Raw genomic sequence first — 14,093 nt, 5'->3', positions numbered from 1 at the left:
CTTCAGCAGTTTTTGGCTGATGTTAAAGCCCCTCCTGCCTCACCTCCTCCAAGCAAGCTGCCAGCTCCTGCCAGCTCGGCCTGCAGGCCACGTGCTCCATGCTCTTTCCTGCCTTGCAGTTGTTTGCTAGTCCCCCCTCCAGCTTCTCCACATCCTTCCCAGACGGATATCCAGAAAAAGGGATAGTTATGTCCCTTTATCTGTGTCTCCTCACATGGCCCAGCATGTGGTCTGCCTCACCCGAAATGACAAACAAAGTCGGTTTTGCACAGGTTTAACAACTCTCTGGAACCACACCCCGATTTCAAATCACAGTGTCTCTGCAAGACACTGCTCTTGGGGTGGTTTTTTTATTAATTTCTTTTTTTAGGGGGGCCCACGAAAAGTATTTTAAGAACAGAGAAACAGAAACCACACAGGCTGTTTCCCTTGCACAGCATCTCTCAAGAGGCCGGCCTCAGAGGCGTGCATCTTATTTTGAGACTACAGTAAATGCACTTTGATGAAGGATTCATTTCCGGCCTTGTGGTCTGAAAGCTGAGAAAAGCAAAACTCCCAATGCAGGTCACTAGAGTAATTCCAAGAGCAGGGAAAGGGCGTCATTGTCACTGTAAGCTTATGGGGCCTCCTGGTGCCATAGCACAGCTCTGGAACATAGGACTGGACAGGCTGTCTTGTGAGGCAGCAGACAGTGGCACATGAAGGCATATGGCTGTCTGGCAGGGAACGTGGTGATGTCCTCATGGATGTGGGGTGGGCTGTGATTCTTCACTCCATGGATCCTGCTCCCCAGCCACTGCAGATTGGTGACCTGGTCAACATAAGGCACGGCTCGCTCCTGACTTGGTGCTCAAGCTGCTCTCACAGGAATCTGAAAAATATTTTATTAAATATTTAATTAGATTTTCTGCCAGAAAAAAAGGTAAACTTATTCCCTTAAAAATAAAAAGTTTTGATTCCAAGGCACTTGCTCAGCTTCCATTTAAAGAGTGGGTCTGTGACTGATGAGGCTTAGATTCAGCTCCAGTGTACTGCAGATACCTGTGCTGCCTAACTGCAGCAAGATTGTTTATCTGTCTTTGCATCCATTTCCCAGTGGAGCCAAAATATAAAATAGAAACCTTTCCTTCCCTTATGTAATGCTCTGCTAGAGCTGGCATCCTGTGAGTGTTGGCTAGAAGGATCTCTGGAGGTCTCCAGTCTCCAGACGCTGGACTGCTGCCAGCACCAGATTAGATTGGCCGTAACTGTGTCTAGCCACAGAGTTGCAGTCTGCTTCTCATGTGCTTGCACAGCACTTGGATTGAGTTCGTGGAAAGCACAGGAAGATTTACCTGGAGTCTCCACCTCCCTCTCTGCATCTCTTTGGGAAGGAAGGCCAGAGAGGGTATATAAATCAACATCCATCCAGTCTGTTAGCATCCTTACCTCTCAGAAAAATACCATCCTGAGGACTGGGATGGTTCAGGACCAGGTAGCCTGACTGTTTGGTTTTTTCTGCTAGAGGCCAGTAACACTACAGGGAGGGCAGGCAAGAGAGCACCAGCTGAATTTACTGAGGAATTGAGCCAGATTCCTGTGTGCTGCCAGCACAAAAATAGCTGCCATCTTTGGATTTTATGGCTTTGCTTTGTTACAGTCTGGATCAGACTTGTTTTCAGAACAACCTTCAGCCCACATAAATACACCTGTCATTGAAAACAAATTTGCCTGGAATAATTTAACCAATACTTTCCTGCAGTAATCCCTGCACCTCTGTACGAGCAGTTAAACAAACTCGTTGGGATCACGCAGAGGAAACAACAGCATACAAAATGTTAGCCGTGTGCCTCACTCACTATTTTTTCAGCTTCATGCTATTGGATTACTTTCTTAAGTGCTCTGGGGACAGAGACAGTGAAGAACAGCTTTCCTTGGCAGTTTCTCACACACGGTTCTATTTTCCATGGCTCATCCAGCAAAATGTACACGCCTAAAAAAAACAGCAAGAAACAAGCTCATCCAAGAGGGGACGAGTACTGTGGATTTCACACCCCCACGCCCTGGCAGTCTAGCACTGGTATCGGGGCATTTACTGGGAGCAGGTGACAAGTGTGCCATGCCAGGGAAACGCGAGCAGCAAGATCCTCAGTGCTGCCCAGGGAGCGAGGAGCTCCTTTCCTGACAAGGCCACCTAACATGCAGGCAGGCATCTTACATGCAGCCAGGAAAGACACAGTCAGTTTTATCCATCCTGTAGCATTAACCAGGGCTTCAAGACTTCTGGCCTCAGTCGGAGTCCAGCAGCACGATGGACTGCCACAGCCACCCTGTGTGTGTTTAAAGGACAGTTGTCTTCTCATGCCCATCCCCGTGCCACTGGAGGGCTCTGCCTGGTAGAGCAGTTATTTTTCTAATTCTTACTCCATAAATAAAGGAAGTAAGTAATGCTATTAATTTCCTTACTCGTGAGATATTACTTTGTGTACTGTCATTCTTTCATACATGACCACACTCTTGAAATGCAAAGCTCACAATGGCTTATTAAGACTTGCAAGCTGCAAGTAATACCCCTGACTTGCACCTGCAAACCTGCATGTGCAAAGCAGCAGGAGGACAAGGAACTGTTCCGTGTCCATGCCAGGATGCATGACCTGCAGCCCGACGTGTCTGTGTCACCACAGGGAATCCTCTGAGATCCCAATGAACGAAAGACAGAGGGTGCAATCACAGAATCAATTAGACTGGAAAAGACCTCTCAGATCTCTTGAGTCCAACCTGTGACTGAACATCACCATGTCCACTAGACCACGGCACTAAGTGCCATGTCCAGTCTTTCCTTAAACACCTCCAAGGACGGTGACTCCACCACCTCCCTGGGCAGTCCATCCCAATATCTGATCACCTTTTCTGTGAAATTCCTCCTGATGTCCAAACTAAACCTCCCCTGATGCAGCCTGGGGCTCTGTCCTCTCATCATGTCAGCAGTTACCTGGGAGAAGAGACTGACCCTCACCTGGCTTTAACCTCCTTCCAGGTAGTTCTAGAGAGCAATAAGGTCACCCCTGAGCAACATTTTCTCCCACCTGCCTCAGCTGCTCCCCATAGGATTTGTGCTCCAGACCCTTCCCCAGCTCTGTTGTCCTTCTCTGGACCTGCTCCAGCACCTCAAAGTCCTTCCTGAACGGAGGGGCCCAGACCTGGACACAGAGATCGAGGTGCGGCCTCACGGGGGCCAAGAACAGGGGGCAATCCCTACCCTGGCCCCGGCGGCCACAGTATTCCTGGTAAAGGCCAGGATGCCACTGGCCTTCTGGCCCATCTGGCCCATCTGGGCACGCTGCTGGCTGATGTTCAGCCGGCTGGCGCTGTGCTGCAGCTCAGGGGGAGGCAGCCGGACCGCCCGCGTTCCCGGACCGTGTCCTCGCCCCGACGGCAGCGCCGGGAGCCCCCGCCGCGGTGCCGCCGCGTGGCCGCCAGGGGGCGCCAGAGCCGCGCCACAGCTAGGGGGGGTGTCCGCGCGCGGGCCCCGCCCCGCCAAGTGATGTCATCGGCGTCGGGCGTGAGGGCCCCGCGGGGCTGAAGTGGAAGGTCTGGCGGAAGTGACGTTGACGCCTGGCGGACGTGACGTTAGGACGCCTGGCGGAAGTGCTGGCAGAAGGCCTTGCGCGGCGGCGGCAGCAGCAGCAGTAGCAGCGGCGGCGGCGGTAGCGGTAGCGACAGTATCGGCGTTAGCGGTAGCGGCAGCAGCGGCTCAAGATGTCGATTGAAATCGAGTCCTCCGAGTACGTGTGGCGGCGAAGGGGGGGGGGTGGCGGCGGCGCGGGGAGGGGGTGGCGGCGGGCGCGGGGACGGGGGCGGGCGTCTCGGGGGGTGGGCGGCGGCGCGCGGTGGGGGGGGCGGCGGCGCGGGGAGGGTGGGGGGGGCAACGGGTAGGGGGGGGGGCAAGGGGGAGGGGGGGGCAACGGGGAGGGGGGGCAGCGGGGAGGGGGGGGCGGCGGCGCGGAGAGCGGGGGGGGGCAGCGGCGCGGGGAGGGGGAGGCGGTGGCGCGGGGCGCAAGGGGGGTTGGCGGCCGCGGCCACGGCCACGGCCTCGGCGGCCACGTGTGCGCCATGCCCGGTCTGAGCGCTCGCTGTGCCGTTCCCCACAGTGTGATCCGTTGCGTCGAAGAGGGGGGGGTGGCGCGGCGCGGGGGGGGAGGGGGGGGGGGCGGTTGTGCGCGGGGGCAGGGGGCGTTGGCGGCCGCGGCCACGGCCTCGGCGGCCACGTGTGCGCCATGCCCGGTCTGAGCGCTCGCTGTGCCTTTCCCCACAGCGTGATCCGGCTCATCATGCAGTACCTGAAGGAGAACAGCCTCCACCGGGCGCTCGCCACCCTGCAGGAGGAGACCACCGTGTCCCTCAACACCGTGGACAGTATCGAGAGCTTCGTGGCGGACATCAACAGCGGGCACTGGGACACGGTGCTGCAGGCCATACAGTCGCTGAAGCTGCCTGACAAGACCCTTATCGACCTCTACGAGCAGGTGAGCGAGCACGGGGCTCGTACAGGCTCTTCAATCTGCATGGGAGTCTCTGTGGTGTTCTCCATGCTAATGCAGACGTGTCTCTTGGTGCAGGTTGTACTGGAGCTGATCGAGCTCCGGGAACTGGGGGCTGCCAGGTCCCTGCTGAGGCAGACAGATCCCATGATCATGCTGAAACAAACCCAGCCTGAGCGCTACATCCACCTGGAAAACCTTCTGGCCAGGTCCTACTTTGATCCTCGTGAGGTATGTTGTGCTCTCTTAGAGACTTCTGCTCTCCTGCATGACCCCCAGCGTCAGCCCAAGTTGCTGATGGCTCAGGGAGTCTCTGGGAGTGAGAACCTGCAGTTTCCCAGTTTAAAGATTTTATATGTTTTAGGAAGTGTTAAGGAACTGGTGCTTGGCACTTGATCATGAGACAGCACCAGAGCAGTGAGAGTTCAGGGGTGTATACATGTGTCCTGCCACAGGATGACATCTATACTTTGCTTTTTCTGTCTTATGTAGGACAGCAGAAAAAAAGGCACCTTGTGCCAACAAAAATACTACTGTATAGTAGCAAGGCATTATTTCTTACTGGTTATTTCAGTCTGATGATGTCAGTCTGACATTTTTGGTGAAGGCCTGTTAGGTTATTGGCTAACTGGGTTAGTGGATTGATCCTGGAGGTTGTTTCCAACCCTGAGAATTCTATGATTCTGTAGCCTGAGTGTTTCAAGGGTGGGTATTAAAGAGAAGAGAGTTTTGGAGGTCTGGTAGAAAATTGATGTGGAAGGGGCTTCGATTCAGAGCAACAGAGGTTTTTGCGGAAAAAAATAATTATGCTTTGGAATAATCACCTCATAAAAATAACTTCTCTCTAGGCATACCCAGATGGGAGCAGCAAAGAGAAGCGGAGAGCTGCTATTGCACAAGCTTTGGCTGGAGAAGTCAGTGTGGTACCTCCATCCCGTCTCATGGCACTGTTGGGGCAGGTAAGTCTTGGAAAAGTATTTCAGTAGCTGTGTCAGCTTCCTTAGATCTCTGCTGCAGAAAACTAGCTATGGTGTAGTTGAGTTTCCAGCTCTGTAAAAGTAAGGCTCAGATGTTACGCATTTACATGTGGTAAATTTAAATGTGGTAAATAGTTAAAAATTAAATTTTTTCCATGTCGCAAGGATTTAGCTGTTGTAGGAAAAGTCATCACTCCAACAGTAGATTTCTTCCAACAGAATAAATATTCAGCACATAGAATGCACTTTGAAAATAACATTCTATAACACACACTGTTCCTGTTGTGCTTTCAGCCCATTTTTGGTTCTCAGAATGTTTTTGTTGATACCCTGTGCAGACAGTATTTCATATATGGTATGTCTGTGTTAACTGATACCTAATGCTGATGTTTTTCAACTCTTTTAAAGGCACTGAAATGGCAGCAGCATCAGGGCCTGCTTCCTCCTGGTATGACAATTGACTTGTTCAGAGGCAAAGCAGCTGTGAAAGATGTAGAAGAAGAAAAGTTCCCCACACAGCTGAGCAGGCATATTAAGGTGATGTATTTGCTTTTATGTATGTTACTGCTGCTTGTTCCTTCCTGTGCTTTATGTTGGGAGATAAGGGTAAATCTTCTGAATTTTTCTATTCTTTTTGTTGTAAGTCATCTCCCCCCTCCTTTTCCCCTCCCCCTTTCTACTCCATGCTTTATCTCATCGGGAGACTTTTCTTCATGAGAGTCTGAGATGAGGTCTTTTAACAGGATTGAATGCTTATGGTATTTGTGATTAAGATAAATGTGCTGTTTCTTTGGCTTCACAGTTCAGAATCAATCAGTTTCCAGAAGTTTGCATAGTCTCCTTCTTTGTCTGTGCAAGGAAATACTTGTATCTTAAACTGTTTTTTAGAAGCCACGAGTCAGAACTTGTGAAATCAATTTGTGGTGTTCAGTAACAGCTTTATTAGAACTTGTTTTGTTTACCAGTGCTGATCTTGTATTTTTATTTTGATTAGTGAAGCCTTTTTTTTCTATATTCAGTTGTCTCATGGTCAGTTGTATTTAAAAACTTGGAAATTTAAAAATTGGATATAAAAAAATATCAAACATTTCCTATAAAAATTACACTGAAGAAACATCACTCCAAGTGAAGCAACTTGTACTAAGCAGCATTAAATTTGTGAGTGCATACCTGTACAAAATACTGCATTTTTACCATCAAAATGAGACTACAGTTTTGTTTTAATGAGTTGTTCCTTTTAAGTTGCTTATCAAGTTTTGCTTATATTCTTCTATAAAACAGTTTGGGCAGAAGTCACACGTGGAGTGTGCTCGGTTTTCTCCAGATGGACAGTACCTGGTTACTGGCTCTGTCGATGGCTTCATTGAAGTGTGGAACTTCACTACTGGGAAGATTAGGAAGGTAAGTTACTCCTTATTTCACACGAATGGTTCATTTGTCAGAGCACCTGAATTTATTCTTTGAGATTTTGTTTATTTTCATTTGTCAGGGAATTTGAACCTGAGAAGGTTGTCTGCTTAGGCGATTCACGTATCAGTCTGGAACATTTACATGGGTTTAACTGTTTGGTCTGTCACAGATTTCCCTCTGTGATAAATTTTTTTACTTCTCTGCATCATTGTTGTTGCCTTTGAATCCTGCATTACAAAGCTGTGAAGTCTGTTTGACAATAGGTTATAAAATGTAATTGTAAGTTAAAACTGCTGTACTTTTGTACTTTGCCTTAAAATAGATATCTTCTGCTTTTGTTTAGGATCTGAAGTACCAGGCACAAGATAACTTTATGATGATGGATGATGCAGTGCTGTGCATGTGCTTTAGCAGAGATACAGAAATGCTAGCAACTGGAGCACAGGATGGAAAGATCAAGGTACAAATCTTTTTGTACTGTATATTGGGAGAGACGGTGACCAAAAAGATAACTTTGCAATTGCAGGAACGTTGCCATCCCATTTAAAAATAAATGAAGTTTAGCATGGCTCAGAAACAGATATGTATATTGGCTTTGGTGTTTAAACTTCTGTGACCTCATAGCAGAGTAACCACTTTTATTTCATTTTGTCTTTTCCTCTTCAGGTGTGGAAAATCCAGAGTGGTCAGTGCCTGAGAAGATTTGAACGAGCACACAGTAAAGGTGTTACATGCCTCAGTTTCTCTAAAGACAGCAGCCAGATTCTTAGTGCTTCTTTTGATCAGACAATCAGGTAAATAAACTGAGAAAGTGTGAGCTACAGTGGGGGAGAAATGAAAACAGAATTTTCACATTAAGCAGCTAAACTATAAAATAATTTAATTTAGAAGGTACCTGTACAGGTCTTTAGTCCACTAAGCTTCTCAAAGTACAGGTTAGGGTGGTTTGCTCAGGGCCTTGTCCAGCTGAGTTTTCAAGATCTCCGTGGTTGAAGACCCTATTGCTCCTATTGCTTCTCTTGGAATCTGTCTGGGGCTCTACAGTTCTTTTGGGGAAAATCCTGTTTGGAAATAGGAAAAAATGTTTTGGGTTGGTTTGATAATGATTTTTTTTTTTCCTTTTTAACGTGTATCTTTTGCCTTTTGTACTTCAGCCGTGGGCCTTTAAAAACATGTTGGACAGTGATGTTAAGCAAATAGTTATAAAAACTCTGTTCTAATCTTAAGTTACCAGGCAGCAGCAACCTCATCAAACCCTTTTTCCTGCAACTTTTAACATCTCAGAGGTGTTGCTTAACATTTGTGTAATGCAGTAGTTCTGATCTTGCGCCTACTTGGTGTCTTGTTACCGAGTGGAATTTACTCACTGGTTTGCACCTGTGTTTTCTGACAGGATTCATGGTTTAAAATCTGGGAAAACTTTAAAGGAATTCCGTGGTCATTCCTCCTTTGTCAATGAAGCTACTTTTACCCAGGATGGCCACTACATTATCAGCGCCTCCTCTGACGGCACAGTGAAGGTAAGATAGCGTTTACCCTTTGTGAATAACACATTCAGACTCTTGCTTTCTTCTAGCTGATTTGTTATAGTTGCTGCAGTCTCTGGAGAAGAACTTGGGGTTACCTGCAGTAGTGAGTCTGCTTGTGACCTTCACTCTAGATTTGTGTGAGAACCGATGGCATCTCATGTTGTGCTTACAGTCTGTTGCAGAGCCCGTCTCTGCTGCATTTGTGAAAGGGGGACAAAGGTGCAGGACTTATCTGCCTGTTCTGCTTTATTCTAGACATATAGAGTTGACTGTGACACCTCTTGTCCTAGGACCTAGGGATTCCCTTCTCTGGAATAGTTGTATTTTCTTACTGTGTTGGTCACAGCCCCTTGCTGTGTAAGCTGGGTAATTTGACATCAATGAAGCTGATGACAGGTCTGGCTTTTAGTCTCAGGAAAGAGTGAAACTGCACAGTGTATAGTAGTTAAGAGAAGTAAAGCATTATTGCATAGAGGGTATTACTTATTTGGTTAATGTAGTTGTTTCTATATTTATTTATTAAGTAGAGCATCAGTGTAGTGCACTGAGGGTGGGCAAACAGATCCTGTTCATAGATGTGCCTGGGAAACTGATAGATTTGCCTTATATCAAATGGAATGTTACTTCAGACTGGCACCCTTTGCTTGACTGCCCCAGTCATGGGAATAGCGTAAGAAGGTGATTTCTTTTGATTGTACTAGTAGGTAAACAGCAAAAAATATTTCACAGATGATGAAGGACATTTTAAATATTAAACAAGTAGTTCCGTTTCCTGTTTCTAAACAGCTGGTGTTGAGCCTGAGGCAGCTGTAAGCTGGGATGTCCCTCTCAGTAATAGCAGTGAGGCTTTGCTTTGTCTGCAGTTTTCATGTCAGTCTTGTGTAAAGCAGATTGCATGTGCAGAGGTTACACATATATTCACAGATACCAGCTAAATGCAGAGAGGATGTCTGGACTCACCCCTTAGGGAATATGCTTAAAGTAAAGGAGCCGCGTAGAATTTGGGTAATGGAAATTCACCTACAGTTCAGTTGTAGTGAAGTTAGTCATGGTGTTCACACTTCATAATAGATGTGATAACTTTCTTTCTCAAATTCTGCATTAAACTATAACTTTTGGAATTCATATTTCCCTCCAGGAGCCTTAAAAACTCTGAATTCTGTATCAGCTCATTCTTGTTTTAATTTTTTAAAGCTAATTGGTTTTATGTTTGTTTTTAAAACTAGGTTTGGAATGTGAAGACAACAGAGTGCTCAAACACCTTCAAGTCTCTTGGCAGCACTGCTGGGACAGACATTACTGTGAACGGTGTCATTCTGCTGCCTAAAAACCCAGAACACTTTGTTGTTTGCAACAGATCGAATACAGTTGTCATCATGAATATGCAAGGACAAGTATGTGATCTTACTGGCATCCTTTAAAGTTTCTCTGTCATTTCTAGAATGCAGAAAACCCTGGTTAATAACCTAGTGTTGGGTTAAACCTGATTTCTCTGGTTTGCTTTCTGGGCAAACTATTCTGTACTCAGTTTATAGAATGCAGAAAGCACTTTTAGCTGTGGAGAGATCTTGTGTTCTAAGCAGACCTAGTACTGCTTAAATATTTTTGCCCTGAATAGAGTAATGGTGCTGCTGTTTAATCCTGGCATTTATTTCTGGGGGGCTGTCTTTACAGATTGTAAGAAGCTTTAGCTCTGGTAAGAGAGAAGGTGGTGACTTTGTCTGCTGTGCACTTTCACCTCGCGGTGAATGGATCTACTGTGTTGGTGAAGATTTTGTGCTTTACTGCTTCAGCACAGTGACCGGCAAGCTGGAGAGAACTCTGACTGTAAGTTTTTAGCTTTGAACTTTTGCAGAGTTTAAACACAAGGAGGATGTAACTATTCACCATGACTTCCATAAAGAGTAGTCTCAGACCAAGGAAACAGCCGCAATTGGTAACAAACATATTGCAGAACGTTTGGCTGTAGAATGCGTTTGGTTTTGTAGAACCATTTGATTGTAAAAGTTAGAAAAATATTTACCCACCAAGCCAGGAGTGAATTGGGTCAAACCTATTTGAATGAGAGCATGTCTTGTCCTGGGCTCCAGCTGGGGGAGGATCTGACCAAGCTGTCAGATGTAAAGCTGTCAGGCTTAAATTTGGCTTGGATTGAACTAAAAAGGAATACCAGATTGAATGTCTGAATTTGACAAGGAACACTTAAATTTTGTGGATTTCTGTGGATGTAAGCTTTCACTGAACCTTCCCTTGCCCAGCAAAAAGTAACTGCCATGTCACAAAAATTGTTGTGACTGGAATTTGTTGTTGGGGGGTATGTTAAAACTCAGTCCAGCTTTCCTCTAGTTCTTGTTTGAAGAGAATATTTGCCTCGAATCTGCTAAAGGAAGACTCTTTTGACGCATCTTTCTGCTTGTTCTCTAGGTTCATGAAAAGGATGTCATTGGCATTGCTCATCACCCCCACCAGAACCTGATTGCCACTTACAGTGAAGATGGCCTCCTCAAACTCTGGAAGCCATAGATGGATGTCACAGCCAGCTCTGAAGCGTGCCTGTTTAGTCGCGGGTTATTGGTGTTTGTGCTTTAACAAGATCTAAATGTGCAGAGTATGATACTTGCTCAATTTTTAGTTAGGGTTTCCAGAGAAATGCTTAAATACACCATTGCTTAATTTCATGTACTTATTTTTATCAGAGTAGTCAAAGTGACTTTGGTGAGAGTGCTTTTGTGTCTCCTGAAGTCTGTACTCTTCCTACAATGTTCGTAAAAGTTGAATGAGCCAGGAAGTAGGCACACTTATGAGTGGTTGCTGACTTCCTAAAATACAGCAAAATGTATTGTGGTTTGTTTTTTTTTTTTTTTTAATTTGAGTGAAATATGGAGTGGGAAAGCTGTTTCTTTCACACTGCTGAAACATAAGCATAGTTTTTCTGGAATGCACATGAGGCTACGCTTCAGCTTGAAGGCAAGGCCATTTCTAGTTCATTGGGTTTTGCTGTGTTCAATTTTCACTATCATTTTTCCAATTATATTGGAAAGTAGTGTCACACAGCTTCCTCAGAATGAAACTATGCTTCCCCATCTGCCAGCACTTCCTACTGTAAACTATAAACTTGCCTGATCTGGCAGTGAGATACAGTTGGTTTTGTTTTGTTTTTTTTTTCCTTTTGTTTTATTTCACTTCTAGATTAAAAGGTATAAGTACTCTCTTCCTGTAAGTGCAAAATGTCTTCAGATCAGTTGTAACTGAAACAGGCTTTAGGGGATCAATATTTTAAAACATGCAAAAGTTGGTTTACATAGGCTGAGTTCCTAGTGCTATGATAATGCTTTTAATAATTATTTGTAAGATTTTCTTTTTTTCAATTTCATATGCCTGTGGACCTAGTCAAAGTGATACTTAGGTCCCACAGATAAAAAGACACTTTGAGGTTCTTCATATGCTCAGTTTGGAGCAAATAATTTTATGATTTGAGATCCTGTCTAATGCACACTGTTGTGAGTGTGCACCAGCATCTGACCATGTCTTTTCTACGATGCAGAAGATGAGGTTTCTCCTGTAATGATGAGTGAAACACTTGTAGGTGTGAATCTGCTGTGCTGTGTTCTGTCCTCATCTCTTGTAGAATGCTTTCCTGCCACAGTAATATTTCAAACAGTGATGTTTTCTGTTTGATTAAATAAATCAGTTCCAATTCAAGTGTTTTGTCTATGTCTATAATGGTCCAGGGAATGCAGAAAAAGTTCAGCTGGAATTCTCACATAGCATTGCTTGTTCAGTGCACTAATTAAACTGTAGTGTTTAGTTCTCTGTTTAGCTGTGATGTTTTAATTCCCAAGTTGTTTTTTTACTTCCTTAAATACATCAATAGAGGGTTTTTTTAGATAGCAAAAAGTGATTATTTTTCCTGCCTGAAAAGACAGAAATATCTAACAGTGACGCATCTGACAAGGCTCCATTGGCAATTAGTACTTTTGATACAGAAGATCTTGACAAAATATTTTTAATACTAGCTAATTTGTGGTTCATTTTGTCTTCAGATTACACAGAACTGCTAATCCTCAATGAAAACTGTATCTTACATTGTTCTCTAAGAGAAAAGTAGTTACAGCAAATAAAACTGTCAGAATTTTAGTGTTTAAAGGTTGGAATACATTCTCTAGCTTAAAAATGTAAGAAACTCTGGCCTTTCTTATGCTTTTCTTTGAAGAGTTTCAGTTTATTGCATTAAATACTCAAGACAAAAGGGTGATATTTACCAGTACTTATGAAAGGGCAGTGGTAAAACTTATTTCCTGGGCTACAGCTGTAATTTGTAAAATAGCTGTCAGTTGACACAAAAATGTAGTCTTACTCTTGAAAATGTGAATTTTTTTTTTTTTAAATTAAAACGGAATTTTTTTAAAGTAAATGTTAGTTTTTTAAATCTCTCTGGACAACCACCCGGGTGTTATGCCACTTACCTCTCTGTAAGACTAGAACAAGGCAACATCTTGTGCTTTGACTCATATTAAAGAAAACATTGTTCACCCATGGGCTTTGCTTTGTTCTTGAATTGTTTTGTTTGGAAACATCAAGTCCTGTCATACACAGAGAAGTGCAAAATGTCGGGGTGGGGGGGGGGGTTGTGCCATGTGGCGAATATTCCTCCAAAGATGCACTGTTAACAGAGAGCTAGCGAATAAATAAAAACGAATTAAATATTTCCTTGAACGAGGCAGCAGAACTAACTCCCCACACCTCCTGAAGGGAACGGAGATGACGGCAGGTCTGAGCAGCAGGCCCTGGCCTACACAAGCAAAAACCGTCTCCAGAGAGACCTGTCATCTTCAGCCACTGGAAGAGTGAAGAGAGTGAACTCTGCACCTTTTCATATGTTGTGTTACGGAAAGGGATGATATGGAATACTTCCTTAGATTTCTGACCCCGTGTCATGGTTTGAGATAGCCCTAAAATCCAATCCCCTAGTCCTAGCCCCCTTCCCCATCTCAACCTAATGTGAGATGGGTTTTCCAGACAAAAACACACCAGACTCCAAGTGGGGGAAAGGGAATATATTACAATGACTGTACAAATAAATACCATATCACGTTATACACACGACCACAACTATCTCTACCATGACATATAGTATCTACAATGGATCAGATCTCTTCTCTCCTCCAAATAAAAGTCCAGGAGGGAAAGAAGGATAGATCCCTTCCAGTCTTTAAGCAGCAGCATCTTCTGAGGCAGCAGGTTCTCCTCATCTCATGCATGCAGCAGCTGTGGCTGGCTTTCTGCCAGCACTCACGAGGGAGGTATCCAAGCTCCCTTGGCCTACTTGACACAGGTAAAAGGGTCTTCCGTGGGCTTCGTAACCCCAGACAAGGTCGTTTCACCACGTCATATCACGAAGACACAGGGGGGTCTTCGTGACGGTCTGGTATCTCCAGGAGACTCAAGCTCCTTGCAGGCTCTCTGTGCCCTGCCTTCAGGCTGCCACTGTGGCAGCAGTGCAAGGGGGGAGCCAAGGTCAACTCCCCCCGCATTCCATCTGGCCATCCTGGTCCAGCTCCGGGACATCTTTTGAGCTTCTCAGCTCCTCTCTCTCTCTCCGGTGCTGCATGTCCAAAACTGCTCTCCAAAATAGGAGTCCAGATTTTGCCTATTCA

General features: G+C 45.3%; 1 protein-coding gene and 1 long non-coding RNA gene across 2 annotated transcripts; one reads left to right on the top strand and one right to left on the bottom strand.

Moving 5' to 3' along the window:
- Positions 1-262: 262 nt before the first annotated feature.
- Positions 263-3,477, bottom strand: LOC114002217. The gene is made up of 3 exons (XR_005565652.1): positions 3,239-3,477; positions 1,839-1,972; positions 263-871 (listed from the first exon to the last, which is right to left on the bottom strand). It is a non-coding gene; the product is annotated as an uncharacterized LOC114002217 (long non-coding RNA).
- A 185-nt stretch (positions 3,478-3,662) lies between these two features.
- SMU1 (SMU1 DNA replication regulator and spliceosomal factor) lies at positions 3,663-12,970 on the top strand. The gene is made up of 12 exons (XM_027748094.2): positions 3,663-3,764; positions 4,295-4,505; positions 4,599-4,751; positions 5,369-5,479; positions 5,906-6,034; positions 6,779-6,898; positions 7,251-7,367; positions 7,574-7,701; positions 8,301-8,427; positions 9,663-9,830; positions 10,111-10,263; positions 10,861-12,970. Exons 1-12 carry the CDS (start codon positions 3,739-3,741, stop codon positions 10,957-10,959), a joined length of 1,542 nt encoding a protein of 513 aa, XP_027603895.1. The 5' UTR covers positions 3,663-3,738; the 3' UTR covers positions 10,960-12,970.
- The last annotated feature ends 1,123 nt before the right edge of the window (positions 12,971-14,093 follow it).

Source organism: Pipra filicauda, unplaced genomic scaffold, assembly GCF_003945595.2.
Source record: "Pipra filicauda isolate LSUMZ 115617 unplaced genomic scaffold, ASM394559v2 scaffold11_size5308982_pilon, whole genome shotgun sequence".
NCBI classification, from domain to species: Eukaryota; Metazoa; Chordata; class Aves; order Passeriformes; family Pipridae; genus Pipra; species Pipra filicauda.
This window is presented reverse-complemented; position numbering and strand designations above follow the sequence as displayed.

What these genes read in the sequence shown, in the direction of transcription:
- SMU1 (XM_027748094.2), top strand. Translation starts at nt 3,739, where the DNA reads ATGTCGATTGAAATCGAGTCCTCCGA. An exon ending in CCTACTTTGATCCTCGTGAG is followed by an intron (nt 4,752 to 5,368) that starts GTATGTTGTGCT and finishes ACTTCTCTCTAG; the next exon opens with GCATACCCAGATGGGAGCAG. An exon ending in TCATGGCACTGTTGGGGCAG is followed by an intron (nt 5,480 to 5,905) that starts GTAAGTCTTGGA and finishes ACTCTTTTAAAG; the next exon opens with GCACTGAAATGGCAGCAGCA.